The sequence below is a fragment of the Leucopleurus acutus genome (assembly GCF_964270905.1).
Source record: "Leucopleurus acutus genome assembly, chromosome: 14".
Lineage (NCBI taxonomy): Eukaryota > Metazoa > Chordata > Mammalia > Artiodactyla > Delphinidae > Leucopleurus > Leucopleurus acutus.
This window is the reverse complement of record NC_139156.1, coordinates 777,911-802,071: the sequence shown is the minus strand read 5'-3', so window position 1 is coordinate 802,071 and position 24,161 is coordinate 777,911. Positions and strand designations below refer to the sequence as shown.

At 56.7% G+C, this 24,161-nt stretch overlaps 1 protein-coding gene across 1 annotated transcript in view; it reads right to left on the bottom strand.

Annotated features, from left to right (window-relative positions):
* Positions 1–24,161, bottom strand: part of CFAP46 (cilia and flagella associated protein 46) — a gene marked incomplete at both ends in the record, with an annotated part of 88,738 nt that overhangs the window by 37,225 nt on the left and 27,352 nt on the right. The window contains 12 exons of the mRNA XM_082855190.1: positions 1,694–1,843; positions 3,581–3,786; positions 4,256–4,430; positions 7,111–7,294; positions 7,658–7,796; positions 9,943–10,027; positions 11,980–12,142; positions 12,519–12,650; positions 20,645–20,811; positions 21,315–21,422; positions 22,275–22,424; positions 23,132–23,297. Coding sequence (XP_082711316.1) covers positions 1,694–1,843; positions 3,581–3,786; positions 4,256–4,430; positions 7,111–7,294; positions 7,658–7,796; positions 9,943–10,027; positions 11,980–12,142; positions 12,519–12,650; positions 20,645–20,811; positions 21,315–21,422; positions 22,275–22,424; positions 23,132–23,297 — 1,825 coding nt within the window. The remainder of the gene's footprint in view (positions 1–1,693; positions 1,844–3,580; positions 3,787–4,255; positions 4,431–7,110; positions 7,295–7,657; positions 7,797–9,942; positions 10,028–11,979; positions 12,143–12,518; positions 12,651–20,644; positions 20,812–21,314; positions 21,423–22,274; positions 22,425–23,131; positions 23,298–24,161) is intronic.

Below are 24,161 nucleotides of genomic sequence, written 5' to 3'. Positions count from 1 at the left end.
GACAGTGAGGTGTTGGTGCAGGTGTGGACGCCTGATTCATGACAAGCGTGGCAAAGAAGCCCGGCAAGCGATTTTTCAGTGAGTGGTGTTAGAACATTCAGATTATCCAGATCGGAGAGCTCAGAACCGGATCTTTCACCTCACAGCACACACATGAACCAACTTCAAGTGGATCTAAATCTGACATGTAGAAGTATAAAGCTTTTGGGAAAATACCATAAGAGGACATTTTCATGACCTTTGGGAAGGAAAACATTTTTTTAAACAGGACACAACAAGGCACTAGTCATAAAGGGAAAGATTAATGCTTTTTCGTACACTAAAACTTGGAATCCGTATTCACAAGAAGACCTCAAGACAGTCAAGGCCCAGAGTGGAGGGTGACCTGCTGTCCTAAACTGTCAGAGTGTTTTTTCCAAGACAGATAAGGAACTCCTTCAATTCAACAAGGTAAAGACAGAGGCTTAATAAAATATGGGCGACCGATTGCACACGCAGGCCATGAAAGAGGACATTCAAGTGGCCAAAAGGCGCTGAGAGGCGTCCGGCCTCACCGTAGTCAGGGAGTGTCCGGCTGAGCCCAGTGAGAGGCCCACGCCCCCCAGACGGCCAGGTGAGAAGGCGGGCCTCACGGCACGACCACTGCCAAAGGCAGTTTGTCAACATGCTGTAGTTGGAGATACACGTGCTCCGTGACCCAGAAACGCCGCTGCCGGGTGTGCCCTCCAGGCACGTGGGCACGTGGGCCCTGAGACATCTGTAACAGGCACGCTGGAGACAGCCCCGTGCCTTCCGTGGCTGAAGGACAGACAGGCCGTGGTCGAGTCACCAGACGGAATACTCATCACCGACGATGTGAACACAACCAGACACACGAAGCAGCGCGGAGGATTCCCGCGGACACCGCGCTCCAGAGAGAAGCCAGCCATGGGCGTTTAGAGGCCGAGAGTCTCTATTGCCACAAGCACAGAAACCAGGCAGGTGCGGGGCTGAAAAACAGCCCCCGAAGTAGCCCGGCGCTACCCCTGGAACCTGCGCACAGGTGTGATCAAAGTAAGGATGCCGAGCTGGGGAGGTTGCCCTGGATGATACAGGCGGGCCCCACGTGTCATCGTATGGGCCCCTGTACGTGGGAGATGAGACACAGACACAGCGGAGAAGCCACGTGACGACGGAGGCGGGGGGTGGGGGAGGTGACGCGGCCACAAGCCCAGGAGCCCCCAGGAGCTGGAAGAGGCAGGAAGGACCCTCCCCTGGGGCCTCCAGAGGGAATGTGGCCCCGCCGACATCTTGACTTCGGCCCGGTGATACTGACTTTGAACCTGTGGCCTCCAGAACTGTGAGGAAACCCTTTGTGCTGCTTTAAGCACCTGGTTTGCGGTGGCCAGTCACAGCAGCCGTGGGGCACTCCCAGGCATGGCTGAATTTCACGTGCAGGAGTGTGACCTGTGCGGGGAATGCGTGAGGAAAAGTCCCCGGGTGCTCAGGGAGGGGGAGGGGGCTGGGGATGGGCCTGTGGGAGGGTCTGGGGGCTCATGCCCAGGAGGCCCTGCTTCACAATTCCCTGAGCAAAGCCCTGTTTCTGCGCATCCCTCTCTGGTCCCACTTCACACCAGAAAGCGTCAGCTGTGACAACAAGCCAGGAGGCAGGACACGGACACAGGCCTGGGACGGCATCTTCAGGTCCACTCACCGGCTTCTGGAGAGTTGACCGGTTGACGGCAAAGTTGCTCTGATCCTGTTTAAATACTGATATAGCTTCTTCGGGGCAAGCGTAGGAAGCCCACTCTTCTATGCTTGCTGGTACGTCTTCAAGGCGTTTGCCAGGAGTGGGGCTTTGAAACTGCAAAGCAGGAAGCCAGGCTCTGCTTTAGGAGGTGGAGCTCAAAGCAGACACCCAGGTGGCCCCACAGGAAAGGACGGGTCGGCAGCGCCTCTGGGGACGTGCATGGCGCCCTCCCTGGGCTGCCAGCCCGACGGCAAGCCACGCCGGACCCACACGTGTCTCCACTTCCTGGAGAGCAGTGATGGGGGAGGGAGGCGGGGGCGTCCCCAGTGGGGACAGTGAGGCGGGACAGCCGGGAGGGGTGCTGCCGTGAGCACAGCCCCAGAGACAGGCAATTCCTCCGGTGACAAGGTGACGTGCAGCACAGGCCCCCAGTGGATGGAGAGAAGGTGCTGTCCCACTCCACATGGCCAGGGCCCAGATGCACCTGGGCAGAGGGAGGGACCCGCTCTGGGAACGCAGACGACAGACCACAGGGGAAAAGCCAGACCCTCCCCGTGTCACCTCCTAACACCTGGGGCAGGGGGACAAGAACCACTGGCTCCACTTCCCAGGGGGAGAAACCGGACAGAGCAGCCGGGACGGCTCTGCCCCCTGCGGCCCAGCCTCTGGGACGAGGAGCCTCAAGGGCGGCTGGGGCAGAGCCTGGCCACCGGGAGGGCACGGTCACCTGCTTCGAGGCCCTGCCCTTGTCCTTGTCTCTGTCCTTGTCCTTGTCTCTGCCCTTGTCCTTGTCTCTGTCCTTGTCCTTGTCTCTGCCCTTGTCCTTGTCTCTGTCCTTGTCCTTGTCTCTGCCCTTGTCCTTGTCTCTGTCCTTGTCTTTTTCTCTGTCTTTGCTTTTCTCCTTCTCCTTTTGAGGCAACAATGAATGTGAACTCGCTGCTGCTGGAATTCTACTTTCTGAAATTGATTTTCCTGCTGTTAATAAAGAAACCTGGGGAAAGAAAATCCGAATTTGCAACACTGATAACAGAGGCGGGTCCCCCTCCTCCCACGCACTCAGGTATGAGGGCAGGTTGGGAGGGAGTGGCCAGGCCATGAGCCGCCTGGCGCAGAGGTGGTGGCAGTGCCCCTCGGCGGGTGGACACGCGGCCGCCCTCCTCTGCCCTCGGGGGGCTTCCTCCAGGACTCTGGGCCTGCGGGGACGCACAGCTGACCCTTAAGAAGAGCTTGTCAGCCCCATAAAATGAATTAACGTCTCTAATGAAGAACACACTCAAGTGACTTTTAGCGGTTCTCAAAGAATCGCAGAGCTGCTGCATGGTGGGTGGTGGGTGGTGGGTGGTAGTGGCCTGGGGCATCTTCAAGACCCAGGACGGCCTTCCCAGTCCTTCCTGCTGCCAAAGGGCGATGACCCTGTTGTCCCCAGCACATGGCTGAGGGCAGGGTGCAAACCTGCCCCCAGAAGAAAGGCCTGTCCTGCCGACACTGTCCCACGGGGCGGGCACCGACGGCGAGAGGTCCTTGAGAACAAGAGTCGACCAGGAGCTGCCCCGGGGGCCCCGTAAAGAGGTGGTGGGAAGGAGGGCAGCTCGGAGGCCATGCAGAGGGGGCATAGAGAAGGTTCTGGAAGCCCAGTGGCAGCGCGGTGGAAAGACAGGCTTCTGCGGGTGGTTGGGCAAAGGCGCTGGGGTGAGTCTTGGGGAGGAGGGGCCACTTTGTAGGGAGCAGCGAGGCCCTCCCTCCTCCCCTGAGTCCCCAAAGCAGGGAGGGTGCTGCTGGGAAGGAGGGGAGAGGGACGCTGTCCCGGGAGAGACACAGGACCTGTGCAAGTGCAGGTTCCCGGGGCCTCACCTGCCAGATGCGGCGGAGAAAGGTGTAGGCCATGAGGCAGTAGTCCTGGTGGCTGGCGGCGCTCGGGGTCACCACCAGGGCCAGCAGCGTGTAGGCGCGGGCCAGCATCTCAAGCTGCCGTACATTCCGAAGCTTCTCCAGGGAGGGGGGCCCCGAGCCCTCAGCCCCCGGGCCCTCCGGGGCCGCCGGAGTGGACACCTGCTCTTCTGGAAGACAGGGGCCGCTGGGTGTCCTCCCTGCCCACCCCCTGTGCCCGTCTGGTCCCCAGGGGCCCCTGCCACCCGGCCTGGGGTTGAGACTCTTCCAGAGGGGCGTGCCACCTTCACAGGGGCCACCCTCAGGGACGGGCCTCCCAGGGCTCCCCCAGCGGAGACAACAGGCCCACCTGCAGGGACGCTGCAGCCACCTTCGGGGCAGTGAGGGGATGCCGCCCCTCCCTCCGTCCATCTGGCTGGGCTCCCACCACCTCCCTATCACGCCTGGGCTGGGCCTTCCTGGTGGATGAGCTCTGCTGGAGCGGGAGGGACCAGCAGCCGGGGAGGCAGGGCCCTGACCTCGCCAAGCCCACAGGGCGCTGGCCTGCAGGGGCGTCGCAGGGATAGCGGAGCCCAGGAGCCCCTCACGGCGGGCGGCCCCTCCGCCCGCCACCGCGCCGCTCACCTGTGGCCCCCGCGCCTGCGGCTCCCGCACCTGCCGGCTCTGGGGAGCCCCTGTCGGGCCGCATCCTCAGCAGGATGTCGATCGCCCACTCCAGGTGGAAGACGACGTCTTCAAGAGGAAACTGGTTGTGGTACAGCCACTCGCTGAATTCCATGATGTAGTCAACCTTCTGCCACTCACTCTCTGGCTTCTTTGGGATTAAACAGAAAAGGGTGGTAAAGACACACACCTGCCACTCAGCAGCCCGAGGACCACACGGCAGGTGTTGTGTTCCCCCACCTCCTAGAAACAGAGGGGCTGCTTCTCACCCGTCTCTACCGTCACGAGACCACCAGGCTTGGCAAGACCTCCCACGTGCAGCGGGCAGCAAGACCAGAGCCAGGCGAGTGACCCCGGCCTCTGCTCCCTGCGGACGCCCCGCCACCTGCCCGCCGGACCCCTCGCGGGCCCCGCGTGTCCCTCCCGCCTCCGGGGCGACGCCAGCCTGAGGGGCTCTCTGCGGGCGCTCCACCACCAGCCCCGGGTCTCCTCCGGCACTTGGAGGTATGGACGGTTCTGTGGCTCCCAGGGCTCGGAGGGCACTGAAGATGCTGCACCGTGCAGTGTGCAGCCCGAGTCAGACCCAGTATCGCTCATCAATCATCACTGCACGAAGGGAGGAAGCTGCCCTCCCTGCCCCCCCGAGAGCGGAGCCAGCCTGCCTTCCGCTTGCCGGGCCCCAGGCCCCACACCCCACACCTCATGCCTCACATGCCAGGAGGATGCGCGGCCGGAGGTGAGGGAAGGGGCCGGTTGGTGGGACACGCAAGGTCAGGGTGGACTCTCCCCAGGACACTGCCTGACGTCACCAGGGAGCGGGGGCATCCCAGCCCTGAGTGGGGTCCTCCCCCTCATTAGCAGGTGGGCAGAAGGGAAGAAGGAGTGGCCCTGAGCAGTGGGGCCTGGAAGCCAGGTGACAGATGACCACGAGTGCCAAGGAGGGGTCGGATGGGGCCTCAGAATGACCGTGACCATGTGGTCACGGGTGGCTTTGACAAGAGCTGTGCGAGAGAGACGATGGGGACAAGGGCGGTGGAAGAGGGAATCGTCATCGTTTCAACAACGGTGCTGGGAGAGCAGGCAGCCACACGCTGAGGAAAGGAGCAGGACCCCAACTCGCACCAAACACACGGCTGAGCTCAAGACGGATCAAAGGCTCAAATGTGAGAGCTGAAACTATGAGAGCCTCGGAAGGAAACGTAGAAATCTTCGTGACCGCGGATTACACGCTGGTTTCTCAGCTACGATGCCATGCGCGTAAGCAGCAGAAGAAATAGACAAGCTGGACTTCGTCAAGATTATGAACTTCTGTGCTACAAATGACATCATCAAGAATACAAGAAAGCAGTTGAAAAGACAAGCCACAGAATGAGAGGAAGGTGCCGAACCTTGCGTCCGACAAGGGACTTGTATCCAAAACATAAAGAACTCCTACAGCGCAGCAATAAACACACAAGAAACCCAACTTTTTTTAAAAGGGCAAAGGATTTGAATAGACATGTCTCCAGAGAAGATGCACAAATGGCCGATTAGCACAGGAAAAACATGCTGCCAGTTACTACGTTAGTTACTAGGGAAACGCAAGTCAAACCACGACTCAGGTAGCTAAAGACAGTCATCACGTGGCCTGGGAGTTCACTCCCAGCTATGTGCCCCAGAGAACAGCTGTAATGTGTCTGTGCAAACACTCGCACACGGCTGTCTACAGCAGCCCAGTCACAAGAGCTCCTAAGAGGAAGCAACACAGAGGCCCATCGGCGCAGCCTCCGTCCACACGATGGAGGACTATTCAACCAGCAGCGGTGAAGCCCGGACATGCGCTTCAACAGATGGAGCTTGGACGAGACGTCCAGGGAGGGCAGCCGGACACAGAGGACCCACCTCGTCTGGCTCCATGCGTGTAACGCTGGCTCACTGGGGCCGGCGGGGGTGGGGGGAGGGACACAGTGCCCACGGACCTGGGTTTTGGGGGGCTGGTTCTAAAATTGATTGTGATGATGGCTGCATAACCCCGTGAATTTACTATAAAGCACCTTGTACCCCTAAGAAAAAGGAAGCGAAGGAAGGAAGGGGCAGAGAGCCTTTCCACGGAGTCTGTGCAGAGGGTTCCGGCAGCTCGGCTCGGCCAGCAGCCGCCCCATCCATAGCACCGCCTGCTCCCCCGGCACAGCTGCCTGGCCCCAGGAACCCTGGCCTGGGATCCAGGCGCGAGACGCAGGGGCACCCACGGCCGCTTGTAGTGGGCCCGGGCCTCTGCTTGACCGATGGGTCATGACCGCACGGCCATCGATGGAGCCTGTGTTCGGACCCCTTCCTGGGGACACCCCGACCCTGGAGCGCTCTGAAAACCTCGGTGGGATCTGCTCCGTGAAGGGGAAACGTTCTGCTCAACAGAAAAGCCTGTCAGGTGCCTGCCGCAGGGCACGTCTTTGGGGGCTTCAGTCCCACAATCAAGGGGCCTTCTTTCCCCCGAGGCAAGTCCCACAAGCTCTGCACCAAATCAAGGTGCCCGCCCTCCCCCAAATCTCCAAGCGCGTCGAGAGGAACACGTGTCTTGGCTTCTCGGGGGCGGGGGCCGTCCCCAAGACCCCGAAACCCCAGAGGCTGCAGAGCCCCGCGGCCCACCCCCTGCCCTCCCCACACGGCCTCACAAGGACTGCGTCCCTCATGTGGGAGGACAGGCTCCGTCTGCCGCCCCGGCTCGTGTCCCGCTGCCCCCCCTTCCTTCCGGTTCTCCCGAGGGGCTGGGCTCCGCACCGCCCCCCCTCCCCCCCGCACCTTCCCACCCCCGGGGGCTTCATCCGCAGACACACGGTGAGTCAGAGCCAGACCTGCAGGGCCTGGATGGCGTGGAGGTAGCAGGTCAGCTCCCCGGGGACACTCATGGAGTTGAGGGCCAGGCGCCGCCACATGTGCGCCAGATACTCCTCACTCTGGTCTTTGAATCTCTGAATTTCCATCACGAAGTTCTGGCCGAGTCTAGCCTTCACCACGACCATATGTTTGAAAATCAAGCTGAAGAAAAGTAAAAGAGAGAAATTAGCGCCTGGCTGGTGAAAGCCGTCCCCATATAGAAGGCACACCCACTGGCGTGTCTGTGTGCGTTCCTGCTCACGCAGAGAAACAAGGAGACCTGAGTGCCTCGGGGGTCTTGGGTCGTGCTGTGTTTTGCTTTTTCCGTTTATCATTTGTGTGTGTTGGGCTTAAATCCCCTCCCTTCGTGTGTTGACTTCTTGGTAGGGAAATAAAGTCACCAGGGGAAAGGGGAGAGTGGGGGGCTGAGGAGGGAGCCACCCTGTTGGGGGGCTGCAGGGGAAGGTACCCCGGGGGGGGGAGGCGCGGGGAGGGGAGGCGCCCTGGGGGGCCTCAGGGACTCACAGGCGGTGCGCCGTCCGCGGCAGCACCTGCAGGGCCTCGTCCAGCACCTTGAGGCAGCCCTCCCAGTCATGCTGGTCGGCGTGGCTGTGGAACAGCAGGCCATACAGCGCGGCCCTCAGCGTCAGGTCATCCTCGGCCCCTGCGGTGGGAGAGGGGGCTCAGGAGGGGCGCCGGTCAGGGGGTCTGGGGATGGAGGTGCTAGCAGCTGGGGGTCCACAGGACCGAGAGGCCCCCAGGGAGCACTCGGGACACAGCCGCCTGTCTGGGACACCCCGGGCCTCATGCCGCAGAGCCGGACAGCAGGTGGGACCGCGTGGAGATCCAGCCACAGGACCTCGTCATCTGCGTCCCTTAGACACACGCAGAGCTGCCCTTCCAGGGCCGGGCCTCGAGCAGCGGGAGTGACCCCGATCGTGGGAAACACATCAGTCCTTTTGGGACTGAAGGCTCAGGGGCTCCTCCCGGGCAACACCTGCACTGCTGTCCTCCCTCCCCCACCTGCCTCACCTGCACCAGGTGCCCCCAGCTGCCCCTCACCCCACCCCGCCAGGCTTTCTCGGGCCCCGCAGTCCTCTAAGCCCTTTCCCTTTTGGAAACTCCCGTTACTCTTCCGTAATTTTAAAAATAAACAATGGGAGCGTCAGGAAAGAAGAAGCCTCTCCCCACCAGCCTCGCCCAGGCCGCTCGAGGGGCCGCCTCAGCCGCGCCGTCCAGTAAAGCAGAGCCCCTGCCCCTGGTGCCAGACACTCATGTTGTCCTGTTTTACCTCGCTGACCGTGTAGCTCTCTTTCCCGTTTTTGAATCGTTATAGCAAAGGGGTGAACACGCCCGTGGATCCTGCCGGCATGTTGTCCGGCTGCTGGCTAAGAGGACAGCACCAACTCACACCACTTAGGGCCTGAGGGCTCACCGTGGCCCCCCACTGCCAGCGCTGGGACGGAATACAGGTGCCCAGGAGCAGGGGGATTGAGGCACGTGACCAGATAAACTGGTCAACGTCTTGACACTTGGGAACGTGGGTTCCATAGCGTGCTTTCCTCCTCTCATCTCGGCCGGGCCAACTCGGAACCACACGCCGCGGTGGTGAGGGCTCTTACAGTCAGGGCTCTGCACCCCCTGGTTGGCAGCAGGGCCACATGCCCCTGGACGTGGCAACCCCGCTTGCCAGAAATTCCAGACGGTGCCTCGGACGAGCAGGGAGAGACTGCCCGTGCGAGTTCACCTGCTGAGCCGTCGGGGCCATTTGTTACTGCAGTGTGGCATCTCGTAGCCTGACTAATGCAACTGCTCGTGCATTACAGAAATGGATCATTTAGCCGCTAAACTTGATGCCAGTACTTTGCCAGTGTTTACTTTTTAATTTTCTCATTTCTCATTATTTAAATTTTCACGTATTTTGAAAGTGTGCCTCTTTGATCACTCTAAACTTTAGGCAGGAATCTTTCCTCAGAACATTGCTTTGCTCAATTCTACTTTCCCATTGTTTCCTATGGCTTGAATTGTTAACGCTGCTAAACCATTTAGCTGAGTATGTTTCAGCACGTGGAGTAAAGCGTACACGGGCTCCACGCGCTCCGGGCGGTGCCGGGACCCCAAGCAGCCGGCTCCTCACTGGCCCTTGCAGTCCTGCGGGTCTGGGCTGCTGTCTGCATCTCCCTCTGCGGCACCAGCAAACAATCTTACCTGGGGGTCTAGAGTTCAACTCAGTATTTAATTACACACGGTCACATCTTTGTTCACTATTTTAAATCGAGTTTCTCTCTCTCGTAGACTCTGAGGCACCTGATGGAGGGCCACGGCTCTAATCCACACATTCACGCTTTGCAGTACACACCGTGGCCCTTACGCTAACAGGGATGATAATTTTTTAGCAGATAATCATTTTTTATTTTAGAAATAAATTATACAATATGTTTTATTTTATTAAGGTCACTACTTTTTTTCGCAGAAGTATATCTCCACATTTTTATGGAAGTGGAAAAGTGTGATTTACCTGTCAGAAAAACCCAGAGCCTAGATTTCAAGGCTGCCTGGGAGGGCGCAGGGTGGCCCTGAACTGGGGGGCCACCTAGGCTTGGGGGGTTTCCTCATGCTTACAGTGGGGGTCCCCGATTGCTCACGAGGAGCCCTCACCCTCACCGTGCCTGCCCGAGTTCAGGGCTGAGCAGGCATTTCCCGTGGTCACTGCCACGACTTCACCTGTTCTACACAAGGCTCGGGATCTAACAACACCAGGCCCTGCCCGGCCTCATGTCTGCGGCTCTGTCTGTCCTGCATCTACAAACCTGAGAGAAAACACCCTTCCATCGTCCCTCCACTTTGGAAGTCGGCTGTGGGCCACTGGTGCAGAAGCAGCGTCTTCCCTTTTTCCTAAAGCAAAAACAAATCAACAATACAGGCGTTTGAAAGTTGCAGTTTCTTCTTTCACCAGTTTGTTTTTCATTTGGTTCAGCATTGAATTACAGAAGCTGCGGCTAAATTTCTGAAACACTAAGTCACAAAAAGTGGAATCACATTTCCCCTGTAAGAGAAGGCGCTCCAGTTCAAGGTTCACTACCTTAAAACACACACACACGCACAGACTAGCCCTGCAGCACAGTCTACGGCTTATAATGACACGAAGCAGACAAGTCAGTTGTATAGCTTTGAGTCAATAGGATCAAAAGCACATTAGGAAAACTTATGGGACACGAAAAAGCAGGGCTCAGGGGGAAGTTTACACCTGCAAATGCCGACACTGAAAAGGAAGAAAGATCTCAAGCCAACAACCTAAGTTTACACCTTAAGGAACCTGAAAAAGAACAAACTATATCCAAAGTTAGCAGAAGGAAGGATGCTAAGGGTTAGAGCACAGAGAATAAAAGGGGCAGAGTCAGTGAGCCAAAAGTCGATTCAATCCAAAGTTAGCAGAAGGAAGGATGCTAAGGGTTAGAGCACAGAGAATAAAAGGGGCAGAGTCAGTGAGCCAAAAGTCGACTCAATCCAAAGTTAGCAGAAGGAAGGGAGTGCTAAGGGTTAGAGCACAGAGAATAAAAGGGGCAGAGTCAGTGAGCCAAAAATCGACTCTTCGCAAAGATCAACACAATAGACAAACTTCAGCTAGACTGGCAAAGAAAAGAAGAGAGAAGCCCCAATAACTAAACTCAGAAATGAAAGTGGAAACAGTGCTATCAACCCTACAATGATAGCAAGAACTATAATAGAACCCTACTAGCAACTGTCTTCCAACAAATGAGATCGCCTACAAGGAACGGAAAAATCCCTCGAAACACTCAAATTGCCTAAGCTGACCCGAGAAGAAATAAAAAATGGCAACAAACTTCTAACAGTAAAGACTGAATCAGTAATCAGAAACCTTCCAGTTAAGAAAATTCCTGGACCAGCTGCCTTCCCAGGTGAATTCTACCAAACATTAACAAAAAGAATAACACTTATCCTTCTCAACTCTTCAAAAAATTGAAGAGGAAGGAACATTTCCTAACTCATTCTATGAGACTAGCATTACTTTGATAGGGGGTCCAGATAAAGACATCACAAGAAAAGAAAATTATAGACGAATACCCTTTATGAATATAGATGCAAAAATTCTCAACAGAGTAAGTTGCTGAATTGCAGATCAAATCCAACAACACAGTAAACATATTATTCACCACGACCAAGGGAGATTTGTCCCAGGAACACAAGGCTGGTCCAACCTAAGGAGTGTAACCCATCGCCTTAATAGGACAGAGGAGAAAACCACACGATCAGCTCAACTGATGGGGAAAAGGCATGTGACAAAATCCAAAAACGTTTCATCACAAAATCTCTCAGAAAACTAGGAGTGGTGGGAAAATTCCTCAACACAGTAACGTTATGAAAAACTCACAGCTAGCGTGATACTCAAAGGTGACAGACTGACGCCTTCTCTTTCAGATCAAGGGAGGTCCCCGGGCCGCGACCTACTGCACTCCTGGGTGACGGCGGAGGGGGAAGGAGGCCTCACTCCCCGAGGCCCACCAGATGCCTGTCCACTGTCAGGCAAAACCTCCCTGGGCCCTGAGTGGGTCTGCGCCCCCACCCTCCCTCCTCTCCCCTTTCCTACTGGCGCTTTCTAGGTCTGAGTTAGGGTTCCCTCAGGGATGGGGGAGGACAGAGCTGAGCCCTGAGCGCAGCCAGGAGCCGCCCCGCCTGCCCCGCTGGGATCTCACGGGTGTCAGCGTCCCCTGTCCCCCATGCAGCCGTCGTGTTCATTGCCTAAGTGCTTCCACGGGGCCCGTCTTTCCTCGGGAGCCTCGCCCACCGTGCTGGAGGAAGGACGCGAGAGGCGGCCCAGGGCACACCTGCTTTCTGGCCTCCGTCTTGTTGATGACGCTGATGACCTCCTGAGCGGCGCTCTTGCACTTCTTCCTGTTGACCGCAGAGGACAGCAGCGGCAGCCAGGTGTTCCAGAAGTGTCGGGCGGCCTGCATCACCAGGGCGCTGCTCCCCGCGATGCCCCCAAACCTGGAAGGGAAGGTCTGACCTGGACAGGTATAGGCGCCGAGGGGAGGGGTGGGGCCCCAAGACATCTCTGCAGGACCAGGACGGGCTCTGCTCAGGGCAGCCCCGCCGTGACCCGCTCACGAGCTCCGGCTCCCCGTTCCTCGGGCCCGTCCTGGCTCAGACGCTCAGGGCTGCCGGGAACACCCGGGGGTGAGGTGGGTGTCACCGCATGGGGCAGGCGATGACCCTGGTCACAGGGCCACTGGGGGAGGGGCCGGCCTCGGGGACAGTCCCCAGCGAGCACCACGCCCCGCAGGCACCATCGTCCCCACCCAAAACACGCACCCCAGACGCGCCACGCACACGACGACCCTGGCCACCAGGGGCCGCAGCCCACCTCGCACTCTCTACGAAGGCATTGGCGGCCGTCAGGCGCAGCTGCTTCCAGCCCTTGAGGTTATCCATGATGCTCCTGCCCTGGATGCAGGCTGCGGTGCTCAGCATCTCCGCCACCAACTCAGCCTCCACCCTGCAGACAGACAAGCGCCACGGCTCCCAGGAGGCTCCTAGGGGAGGGAGGTGCCGCCGAGAGGGGAGAGCCCTGGGGACACCCCACCCCGGCCCCTGGAGAGAGCCCTGGGGAGTCCAGAGTAACGTCATGAAGGTCCCCAAGCCAGAACTAACTGGCTGAGTCCAGTCAACCCGCAGAACCATGAGACAGAATCATAAGCTGATGTTTGAATGACTAATACGTAGGGTGTCCTGTGCGGCAGCAGCAGCAGAACAAGGCGCCCACCCCAAGTGAGGCCGGGCCCTGCCGGAGCGATGGGGCCCCGTTCCCCGTGCCCCAGAGCACGTCTTGTTCAGGGGGCCTAGGCTCTGCGCTGAGAGCTCAGAACGTACAATTTAGACTCAGCAACGTCAAGGGTGCCGCGAGCTCTCTTCTCTCAGCCAAGCCGTGGCTTGTGCACGTAACAACCACACGCACGTCCCTGCAACTCGGCTCAGGGGGCACCAGGCTTACTCTAGGAGAAAAGCACTGGTTTCTGGGTAGACCTCCCCGCCATGGCCTGGGAGGCCCCAAAGGCAGGTACCCGCCTGCAGGAGCCAGCTGCTCCGCCACCCTGCCCGTCAGGAGTCTAGGGGAGAAAGAGGCTGTCCCTCCGCCTACAAGGATCTGCAGGGCACGGCCAAGCTCATGCTCTAGGGGTGAATCGGAGGCTGGCCCCGTCCCCCAGGATGGGCGTGCCAACCCAGCAGGAGGTGGAGGAGAGCCTGGCCCCGCTGGGCCCTGGCGTTGCTGTCCTGGAGACCTGGATCTTTAGGACGTGGTCCTTGGGGAGAGTCTGTCAGTGACAACTGGGTGATCTGCTGATGGCGACCACCTGTATGCTTACGGCTTACTCTGTTCTATCAGCCACTGAGAGAGCAATGTCGAGATCTGCAGCTGTAATTGTGGCTGTATCTAACTTTCTGCTTCTTGAATTTTGAAGCTCTGCTGTTAAGTGTATACACGTTTAAGATTCTTATGTGTTCTTGCTGATTGAACCCCTTTATCTTTGTGAAACGCCTCTCTACCTCTGATCGCACATCCTGGGAGCTTTACTCCAGCCCCACGGCGTTCTTGCAGCTGCTGCCGCAGAGGCCACCTGTCCCCCTCCTTTTACTTTTCACCTGTGTCTTTGTATTTGAAGAGTGTCTCTTGAAAATGGCTTCGAGTTGGGTCTTGCTTTTTGGGTCCAGTGGGCTAAACTCTGCACTTCAACTGGAGTGTTGGTCCCTTTACATTTAACGGGTCTGTTGGTGTGGTTTTGGGTTAGACCTTCCATTTTGCTGTTCGCTTTCCTTCTGTCCCATACGTCCGTCCTTTCTTTCCTCCCCTCCTTTGGATTAATTGAATATTTTTAGTGTTCAGTTTTATCTTCTCCATTGGAGGTCTAGGTATAATTCTTTTATTGTTTCTGTAGTACTTGCTCCAGAGACTGCAACATACATTCCTAACTAATCACAGTCTGTGGTGAATTAATATTATACCACTTCACAGACGGTGTAAGAACTCTCGATATACCCCTCTCTCTCCCATTCCCGTCCTTTGTGTTACCACTGTCATACATTTTATTTCCACATTTGTTAATAATCCCACAATGCAATGTATTTTTGTTTGAAACAGGCGTATGTCTTTTAAAGAATTCAAGAACCGAAGGGGGGAAAACCTTTTATGTTCAGCCACACAGTCACCACCTGGGGCGTTCTTCACTACTTCCTGAACTGAGCTGCCTTCTGGCGCCATCTTCCTTCAGGCTGAAGAACCTCCTTTAGCATTTCTTGTTCTGTGGGTCTTCTGGGAATGGACTCTCTTAGTTTTAATTAATCTAAAATGGCTTGATTTTGCCTTCATTCTTCAAAGGCTATTTTTGGTGTATACAGAATTCTAGATCGACAGGGTTTTTTCTTTTTTACCACTTAAGATGGTTTACATTGTTCCTGTTGAGAACTCGCCTCTCATCCCTGTTTCCCTGTGTGCAATGCATCCTTTTCCCCTTCCACCTTCCTTCCAGGGTTTTCTTGTCACCTTGGTCTCCAGCGATTTGCCTACAATAAAAATAGGTGTGGTTTCCCTCGTGTATATCCTGCTTGGAGTTCATTGAAAATCCTGGATCTCTGGGTTGATACTGTTAATTCAATTTGAAACAATTTCAACTATTACATTTTCGAATATACGTATTCCCACCTCGCCCTCTGGTCTCTGTCCTTCTGAGACCACACCTGCACTTGTGCTGGCCCATGGGCTCTAGCCCACTGGTCCCCAAGGCACTGCTCCTCCGTTTTTCAGGACTTTCACCCTGTGCTTCAGTTTCCATAGTGTGCTGACCTGTGTTCAGAGTTACTGATCACTTCTCCAGTGTTCAAATGTCAAGCTCTCCCACTGATATTTCCATGTCAGAGATTGTACTTGTCATTTCTAGAATTTCCACTTAGTTCTTTAATTAGAGTTTCCATTTCTTTGTTGGAATTCACCACCTGCAATTTGCCCATTAAAATCCTTTCTTTCCTTTCTTGTATTTACAATAACTGTTTTAAATCCATCGTCTGCTAATTCCAACATCTGTGTCATGTCTGAGTCGGCCGACTGCTTTTTCTCCTGGGATGGGCCACAGTTTCTTGTTTTTCCACATGCCTGGTGATGTTTGCTGTTACGCTGGGCGGCGGGCGGGGGGCAGGGGGCAGGATGGAGGGCTGTCTTGCTGAGAGTGTGGATTATGTTGCCTTCCTTTCAAGGAAGGTGGGGTTTCATTCTGGCAGGCAGTGGATTCACCTGTGGCTCACCCTTATCCTACTGAGATCTGGACTAGGCGTCTTAGGGCAAGACTCGCGTGGCCCTTAGAGCCCAGCCCCTAAGGCGTGGTCTTCCTGAATGCCCCGGCGGTTCAGCAAGGGCTCCCTGACTCTCCTGGGTCAGCACGGGGCCTCTGGCATCTCTGTCACCTGCTTCCTGCCAGGCCTGCGGGATCTGGCCTTCTCTGTCCAGGAACCTCCTCGCTCGTCTTGCATTCTGTGGAGTCCAGAGGCCCCAGCAGCCCCAGGGTTTGGTCTCTGCCTCCCGAGAGCATTTCTTCGGTCTGGGCTCCAGCTCCCGGAGCTGCAGTTTGGGCAGCGCCCCGCGCCCCCAGGCAGAGCGCGAGGGTGCACGTGGGGCTCACTTCTGATGGCCTCTTCTTGCAAGAAGCGTGGCCTTGGGCCATCTGTTGGCCAATGTCTGGAAGCAGTTGTTTCATGTATTTTGTCAAGTTTTACAGTTTTTTAAAACAGCACAAGAGTATGAGATCCACTGTGTGTCATGGCCAGAACTGGTAGAAAAAGTGACTTTTAAGTTCACATAAAAACCGAACAGTGATGATGATTATGTCAAATAAAAGTGCTAAACAAAGTAGAAAGGTAATCTCTGTTGGTCTGTTTTAGGGATCTACATGAAATTCCTATTAATATATATTCCTTTACATTAATAGTATAAATATGAACCTGATTCTGGTAATTACACACTCAGAGGTGAGAATACTAATTGATTAGTAACTGCACTATTTTTCACCAAGATCTGAAAACTATTTTCACTATTACTGTGAAATGCTATCATAAAAATTACTGTGACCAATTCCACACTGAGTTTCTTTACATAACTTGCAAAATAGAAAAAATGAGCATAAAAATTTGAAATATGTATAATTGTTTTGAAAAAAGGTGCATCACCTGCGGTACATGCCACGTGCTGAAGTTGACCGCGGATCCTGCTGACTGGGGACCGGGTCCAGGGCTCTGAGGGGCCAGCAAGACCACCGTGCAGTCGGCATCCCCTAGAGAGCCAAGGGCCGCCCACCTCTGCCTGTCCAGCCTCCCAGCACCCAGCTCCAGGCCTAGACACAGCTGGCCCTCAGTGTGGTGAAAAAGGGGTCAGGTCCACAGTCAAGCCCGGGTAGGGGTGACCCCACTGAGAGTAGTGACACCGAGCACCACTAGAGGACAGCAACAGTCTACAGATGAGTTCTCTAAGGTCTTGAGGTGAAAACCAAACTTTTACATAGCCTTGCGCGACCTCCCCTTTCCCTATTACCATATGTAAACATTTATATTTTTAGCCTATTTTATTATAAGAATTGCTGTTTTAAAATAAAAGTTAATTTAAGGGTCACTGAGGAAAGAACGGCGAAGCTGGGGCACACACCCATCACCGCAGCAGGCACCCTGCCACCCCGTCCCCTGACAAGCTCTGCGGTGCCGGCAACGAGTAGTGAAATCAGCCTTAACTCCGCTATAAGAAGACGAGGCAGCAGCCCTCACACACCGACTCTTTCTTTATGAATGTAGTCTTTTTCTTTCTTTTAGAATTAACCTTCTAATTTTTATCAAAGTGGTACCTACCACATGGTTGAGAACTACTCCCCTACCCAGCCCCCAGTCCTATTCCCAAGAGGGAATGACTCCTAGGTCTTCAGCTCTATCTTCTAGCAGGTATACGCTTTCCTCCAAAAAACTGGCTTCTATCTTGATTTCCCAAAATCATTTCCCAATGATTTCCCATTCCTTCTAAAATGATTTCCCAACATTTCCCAATGTTTATGAATTTTAAACATTACCTACAGAAGTCCCTTTTCCCAACTTATGAATATAGCTGGTCCCAGCATTACTTTTAATTCCCTTATTATCTTTGTACCTCAGAATATTCAGCTTCTCAGATGAGGGTCTCACGCCACCTGTCCTCGTCCCCCTTCCCGCTGCTAAAGTATGTTATCTGTGCTTTTACTTTACTTTCGTACTGTCAAAATTGTAACATTGATATTTTACTGGGTAACCACAAATAAGCCTTCTTTGTCAAAATGCTAATCCTAACACTGGAATATCAATAAACACCAAGATAATGTCTGTGTTTTTCACTGAAGAGGCAAGCTATTACCTTTGTTACCTCCTGGCATTTCCAACTGGCTTTTCTCCCTCCCTCCTTTACCACAACACCTGTAAACTCTCCACCACACTGGGCCCTCCTCTGGCCCTGCCCGCACCCCCAGGGCCCTCCCCTACATCCTTGCCGAGGAGGCTCTCAGCAAGCAGTGCAGCTGGGCACCTTTTCTGGACTGCATCTCCATTTCCAGCATCCAACATCTTTCTCTTTTCTGGGTTACTCCCTTGTTTTTCTGGAGTGTATCCTCAATTAACTTTCTAAAAACAGGTGTGTGACAAATACATTTTCTAGGTCCTCATCTGTTTAAAAGTAGCTTTCTTTACCAGGATACTTGAAAGTTTGGGTGAGTTAGAATTACATGTTGAAAACTACTTCCACTTAGAACGTTCCACTTTCTTTTAGCTGCTAGTGATGGTTTCTGAGAAGACTGATGCGTTTCTATTTCCTTCTTCTTTTTCTTTTCTTCTAAACGCTGTAGGATAGTCTCCGTATCTACCGTGACCTGATGACCCCATGACGTATCTGGATGTGAGTATCTCTTCATTCTTCTCGCCGGTCATTTAGTGGGAGGGTCAGTCATGAGACGGTGTCCTCTGCTCAGGGAAGCTCCTGCTTTTCACCCCTTTCTTAAGAACGCTTTCTCCCCTCTTTCTGGAATTCCAATAGCTGGGTTTAGGACCTCCTACTGTTTCTTCTGGCTTTTCTGTCACATTTCCTTCTGTCCTTCTTCATATATTTCCTGCACGGTTTCCTCACACTTTATCTTCTAGCCCTTCACTGACCTTATTTTCAACTTCAGAAATTACCTTTTTAATTTTGAAGAGCTCTTTGGTCCTTTTCCTTTTATTCCTCGTTCCTTCTCCATAACACATTTTAACTTCTAAATGCTGCATCTTCTCAAATACCTTGGACGTTATTATTATTATTTTTTTAATACTTCTTCTGATCATCATGTAATCTGTTCTGTGGAATGAATTACAGAAACCTCAGCTACAGCTAGAGTCAGGCCAGGCCTGTCAGGGAGGTCCCACGTCCGCCACGCACCGCAATTACCCCAAACAGGAAGGGGCCTCACCTACATCTCAGACAGGAAGGGGCCTCTACTCACTGTGCAGCAGGAGGAAGGAACCTTCCCTCCACCCCCAACAGCCCGGCCGATCAGAGTCCGGCACAGACAGCCAACAGGAAGCCTCGGTACTTTGGACCCCCAACTCCCCCAGTGGACTCTGGCCATCACAGCCCCCCCTGACTCCCCCTTTTTCCTAGAAAAGCAAGATCCCCCTCCTTGTTTTCCACATTTCCTGTGGTCCACCGAAGTTTGCATTTCCCTAATTGCAATTCCTCTGCTATTCCTGAATGAACCCGCCTCTCCTGGTGAGATAACTGGACATATTATATTATAAAAGCTGACAGTTTCTTCCAGAGTAATTTTCCCTATTTCTTCTCGTTGGTCTTCTCTTCAGAGCTGAGGGCCTCTCAAAAGTCTGAGGAACCTCGGTTCACACTGGAGAGTGTGTATAAGATGCTGTGCGGAGCTCGGAAGGGCTCGTCTGCTGACGAGCACAGCTTTACAGTTGTTGGTGGAGACCAGTGTCTGGTGGGGACCCCTGTGCTAAGGACCAGAGGCTTCCGGGAATAACCCCGAGTCCCTGGCTGCTATCAGATGTCCTGCCGGGGGGCCGGGTGTTCCGTGCGCTACCGCTGCGCCTTCTCCATCTCCGTAGGCTGGGCACCTGAGCCAGCGGCCCCCTGGCCGTCACGGAGCCCTCGGCCCCCACCTGCTGCACGGTGAGGCCAGGGCAGGACGTTCGAAAGCCTTTCAGAAGCCAAGTCCTTCTCAGGATGGATTGTTGAGCAAAAGCCACCTCCGTTTTGGAGGAAAGGCAGTCACGAGGGAAAGCCCCTTGCGGGGGTGGGCGCAGTGAGACATGCTGGGCTGGCCTGGGGGCTCCGTCCAGCCTCTGCTTCAGCTGCCTTGGTTTTCACGCCAGCAGCTGCCGGGGCTCCCCGCTCCGCCTCCACCTGCTGGGTGGCCTTGGCCAGGGCCTCAGCCTCTGCCTGCCTTGGTTTCCTTGCTCCCAGTGCGGGCACGGCAGCCCCTGCCCAGGAACCGCTGCAGGGACAGATGAGGTGCGGGTGGGGCCTCCACGGGAGCTCGGAGCAGCCTGTGGCCCTGGCTGCATGCGAGGCGGGTGACCACAGCTCGGGTCATGGTCACTTGTCAGCCCCCAAACACCCACGGGGGTGTCCCACGCAGGCCCCAGAGCAGCTGCTGGGACGTGGCGGCCGCGCTCCCGCAGCTGGCCCCGGGATCCTGACCGGAAGAGGCTCAGGCCTCCACTCCCATCACCCAGAGGCAGGAGGCCAGGCCTCCCTGGATCCGGCCTCGAGCGGTCAGCTTGGCTGTGCGGCCACGATGGGTATCTTCCTGGCCTGGGGGCCAGGATCCCGTCTTTCAGGAAATAGACTCAGAAGTAAGGCAAAGAGAAGAGCCTCAAGGGAAACAGTCTTTACAGCAGAAATACTCACAACAGAAACAACTTTAAAACAACCTCCTGTTTAGGAAGACGGAAGGATCAGAAGCCCTGATTACCGACGAGCTGAACGGGGCCGGGGGCACAGGAGCAAGCGGCCTGGAGCGCCTGCGGCCATCCCGGGCGCCCTCGAGAGCCCGCCGCCAGCAGCGCTCGGGCAGAGAGGAGCCAGTGGCAGGGGGGCTATTTTCATTTCACTGAAATCACCCTTCAGTTACTTCCGAATTTACGTGGCCTCCTAAGTCGCCTGCTCAAAACTAACTCAACAAAGCTGCCTGCCTGTGGGAGCGGCCGCCGGTCGAGCCTTGCGGCCCTTTCGGCCTCTGAGCCCCCGTCACGCCCGCAGCTGGCGGGGCTCGTGGGGCCTCGGGACCCTGCTGAACACGGCTCTCCAGGGGCCGCAGCTGAGGCGTTGCCCCGGCCGGCGCGGGGCTGGTGGGGCGGCTCCAGGGCCGAGCGGGTGAGGCTGCCCCGCCTGGCGGGCTCAGAGGACGCACCGCGCCGCAGGGACACAGGTCGGGCGCTGGGGCGACTCACGGACTGAAGGCCTGCAGGTGCTTGATGCCCGTCTGGATGGCCTTCTGCGAGCAGGCCATGGTGGCCTCGTGGTCCCGGGCCACGTAGGTGAAGTGGGTCAGCCGCGTCAGGGTCTGCAGCTCCACGAAGGGGTCCGACCAGCTGCACTCCAAGGCCATCTTCACCAGCTGCCGGTGGCGGGGGAGAGGGGCGTCTGTGAGTGGGTGGGGGGCGTCTCTGCTGCCAGCTCACGGCTGACATCACATGGATGGGTCCAGTGGTCACCCGGCCTAGGCCGAGTCACCTGCAAGGCTGAGGCTCCAGCTGCCAACTGCGGCCAAGCCTGGGTGGGGCTGGTGGGTTGAGGACAAATGTCCCAGTGTCCACACTGCGTTCCTGCCACATGGGCAGCCCTGCCCTCTGACGAGCCAGGAGACCAGACTCAGGGGCCCTGAGGGGACCCTCGGCTCTGTTGGGAGCGCTGTGCAGAGAACACGGCAGGGCCGCTGGCCACCTGGGGCTCCTTGTCTCAACAGCACAATTCGAATAAGCACCTCGAGTTGGGGAGCCTTGTCGGGGCACAGCCCCTGGAATGCCTACCAGGCGCCTAGTGACACCTGCGTGGGCCAAGGGGGAGGAAGGTGACTTCTGGGGGGACGTGACACCTGTGGGGTGAGGGAGCGACAGCTACCTGAGCGAAGGGGGGCACCGTGAAGTCCATGAGGCCCAGCCCGTTGCAGGAGTGCATCTCCAGAGCAATGAGGACTCCGGTCACCGAGTTGATGCCCTCGTTGGCACTCTGGTGGGAAGGAAGTGCAGAGGGCCCGTCAGCCCCGGGGCTGGAGAATCTGGGCTACTCGGGAAGTGACCCTGTGAAACATCAGCTCTGCGGCAACGATCGGAGCTGTTTGTGTAAGTGTTTGTCTCCGAGCTACCTCTTCACGTAATAAAGAGGAGTAGGCGCTGCAGCCCCCAAGGTGGCCCGGAGGCTGGCTGAGCCGGCCAGAGGTGGAGGGCAGGTGGCCAGGCACAGCGGTGGCCCTCTGCCTGGAGGCCCCTCCCTTGGTCCTGCTCCAACCCGGTGCTCACTCCCGGCAGGCTCAGATGCCCCTCCCTGATGGTCCCTGCCTTGCCAGCCTCACTTCCCACCTGAGCCACGTGTTCTGGCTCCAGCTGTGGCCCCAGGGAACCTCCCACTGGCCTCCATCCACGGCCCACGTCTGCAGGAGGAGAAGCCGTGGGGCTGGCCCTGCCCCCTCCCCTCTGGGTCCCTGCATCCTCACCCTGACGGCCTTGCGTTCACAGCTCAGGTGGCCCATGGGGCCCTGCCAGGGAGGTGTCCCCCAGTGGCCTAGATGCACCTCCAGATAAAGCCACAGCAAGGTGTCACCGAGGGTGGACAGAGCCCCCAGAGGCCCAGTGGCTCTTGGTGGACGGTTAGAACCGTGGCCAGTCGGCTGGAGGAACGAGGGGATGTTCCAGCGGCCAGGCAGGCAGAGGAGGCCTCACGCCCCATCTCTCGGGGGTCGGCCTGGGCAAGGACGGACCCTCCTGAAGGGAAGCACCCCTTCCGCAGCCCCGCCGCCCCGTCCCCCAGGCTGCTCGCCCTCGGGTGGGGAAGACTTCAGCGGGGGCGCCCCCCGGCCGGCACCTGCTCGTCCGTGCCCAGGCGCGGCCCGATCTGCTGCCACAGCAGCTGCTTGGCCTTCACCCACGTGGCGATGAGCTGCTGCCGGGTGCTGACGGGCACTGCCTCCTCAGGCACCGTCCCGTTGGTCAGGTTCAGGGCGAACTCGCAGACCTGAAACAGAGGTGTCCTTGCTCGTGACACCTGAATCCAAACAGGGGACCCGAGCCAAGACCCAAAGCTGCAAAAACAAGCAGACCCGGCGCTGGGTCCAGAAGGGACGGTGGCCCGAACACGCCCTAGTCCTGGGGCTGAGGCACAGCCTCAGCAGGAAGGAGGCGCCGCTCCCGGCCACCCCTGGGGCAGTCGCAGGCTCTGCGCCTCCCTCAGACTCACTACGGAACTCACCTTCGCTCACGTTCACTAGGAATGGGTGAGGGGTCATCCGTGCTTGTCAGCACCCATCAACATCCCTCCTCCTCGACTGGGAAGACCGCCACACAGTCCACGTCCCCGGGAGACGCAATCAGGGCACAAACAGCCCCCTCGGTCACCGTGGAACCACCCGTATCCCCGGCCTGTGCATCTTTCCTTTGGTGTTGCGGCTTTCCTGTTCTGAACTGGCACTGGTCCTATTTTTCTGGCCTTATGTCCACCTTTTTCTGAGCTCTGGGACTTGCAGGGACGTCCCCACCACTGACACCCAGGTGTTCTCGTTTGTTTCCTTGCTCTTAGAGAAAGCGTGTCCCCCCACCCCACGCCCCATTTCTGGGCAGCTGAGAATGCCTGCAGCTTCCTTCCTGAACTGCTCTCCCACTGAGGCCTGCACTGCCCGGGGTCTGCCACTCCCCCGGCTCCGATCCCACCCTCGGGCGCGGCACCTCCACTGCGGTCCTGACTTCAGAGGCGGCCTCAGGGTCTAGCAGCGTATGAAGTGGGTTTGAGCGTGTGTGTCTTCTAGACTTCTCTGGCGTCAGGGCTGGGATCCAGGCGATGATCAGGCCTCGTGCCAGGGTGCTGCAGAGCGTCGCCAGCAGCGCCAAGTCTCTGGAAGAGAAGCATGTCCGGGCCAGGCCATCCCAGGGAGGAAGCCATGGTGACAGGACTGCCTGCGGTGAAGGCTCGTCCTCCACCAGGCGGCCTTCACGCCTGGGAGACACCTGTGCCGTGTGGGCTGGACTCCTCAGGGAGTCCTGTGGGGCCTGGACAGAAAGGCCCACCTTGCCACCGTGCCCACTGCCAGGCCGTCCAGCAGGCCCTCCACTGGGCGACAGATGGAGCGGGCTTGGACCAGAACCTCCCTGCTTCTTCCTGAAACGTCTCAGCACCAAAACATTTAAAACCATCAAAAGGGGTCCGAGCTGTGTCTACGACAGAGACACGGACACCCGCCTAGAAAGAGAGGTGCTCCCGCAACCCCTACGGTCCTGGGGACCCTGCCCGGGCCTCGCGCCCAGAGGAGAGGTGAGGGCACTGGCAGGCCGTCCTCCATGGCTGCTCCGTCCTATTCGCGGTGTAAAAATCCCCATGTGCACATGTAGCTGCGTCCTGACTCACTCAAGCCTTTCTGCTTCGGGATCTGGTGGAAAACTTTAAAGCTGAGTGTTTAGACTAAATGCCCAAGCAGCAGAGAACACAAAGAGAGCTTCACACAGTCACCCTCATTAGGTGAAGGTCTGGCCTGACTTGACGCTTTCACACTTCCAACTTCAGGTAGTGAAAACATCGGTCTCTCATGAGTTCACACCACCTGGATATGAAAACTCCCGGACACTGATTTCCAACCCGCCCCAAATCAGACCAAGGTCGGTTTCCACCCCTGTTCCTACGAGGCTTGGGCCTCGCCAACCTCCCTCAGAATCGCACTGTTTGCAACAAGAGTGTGACAGGCCAGGAAGCTGCGTGGCAGTG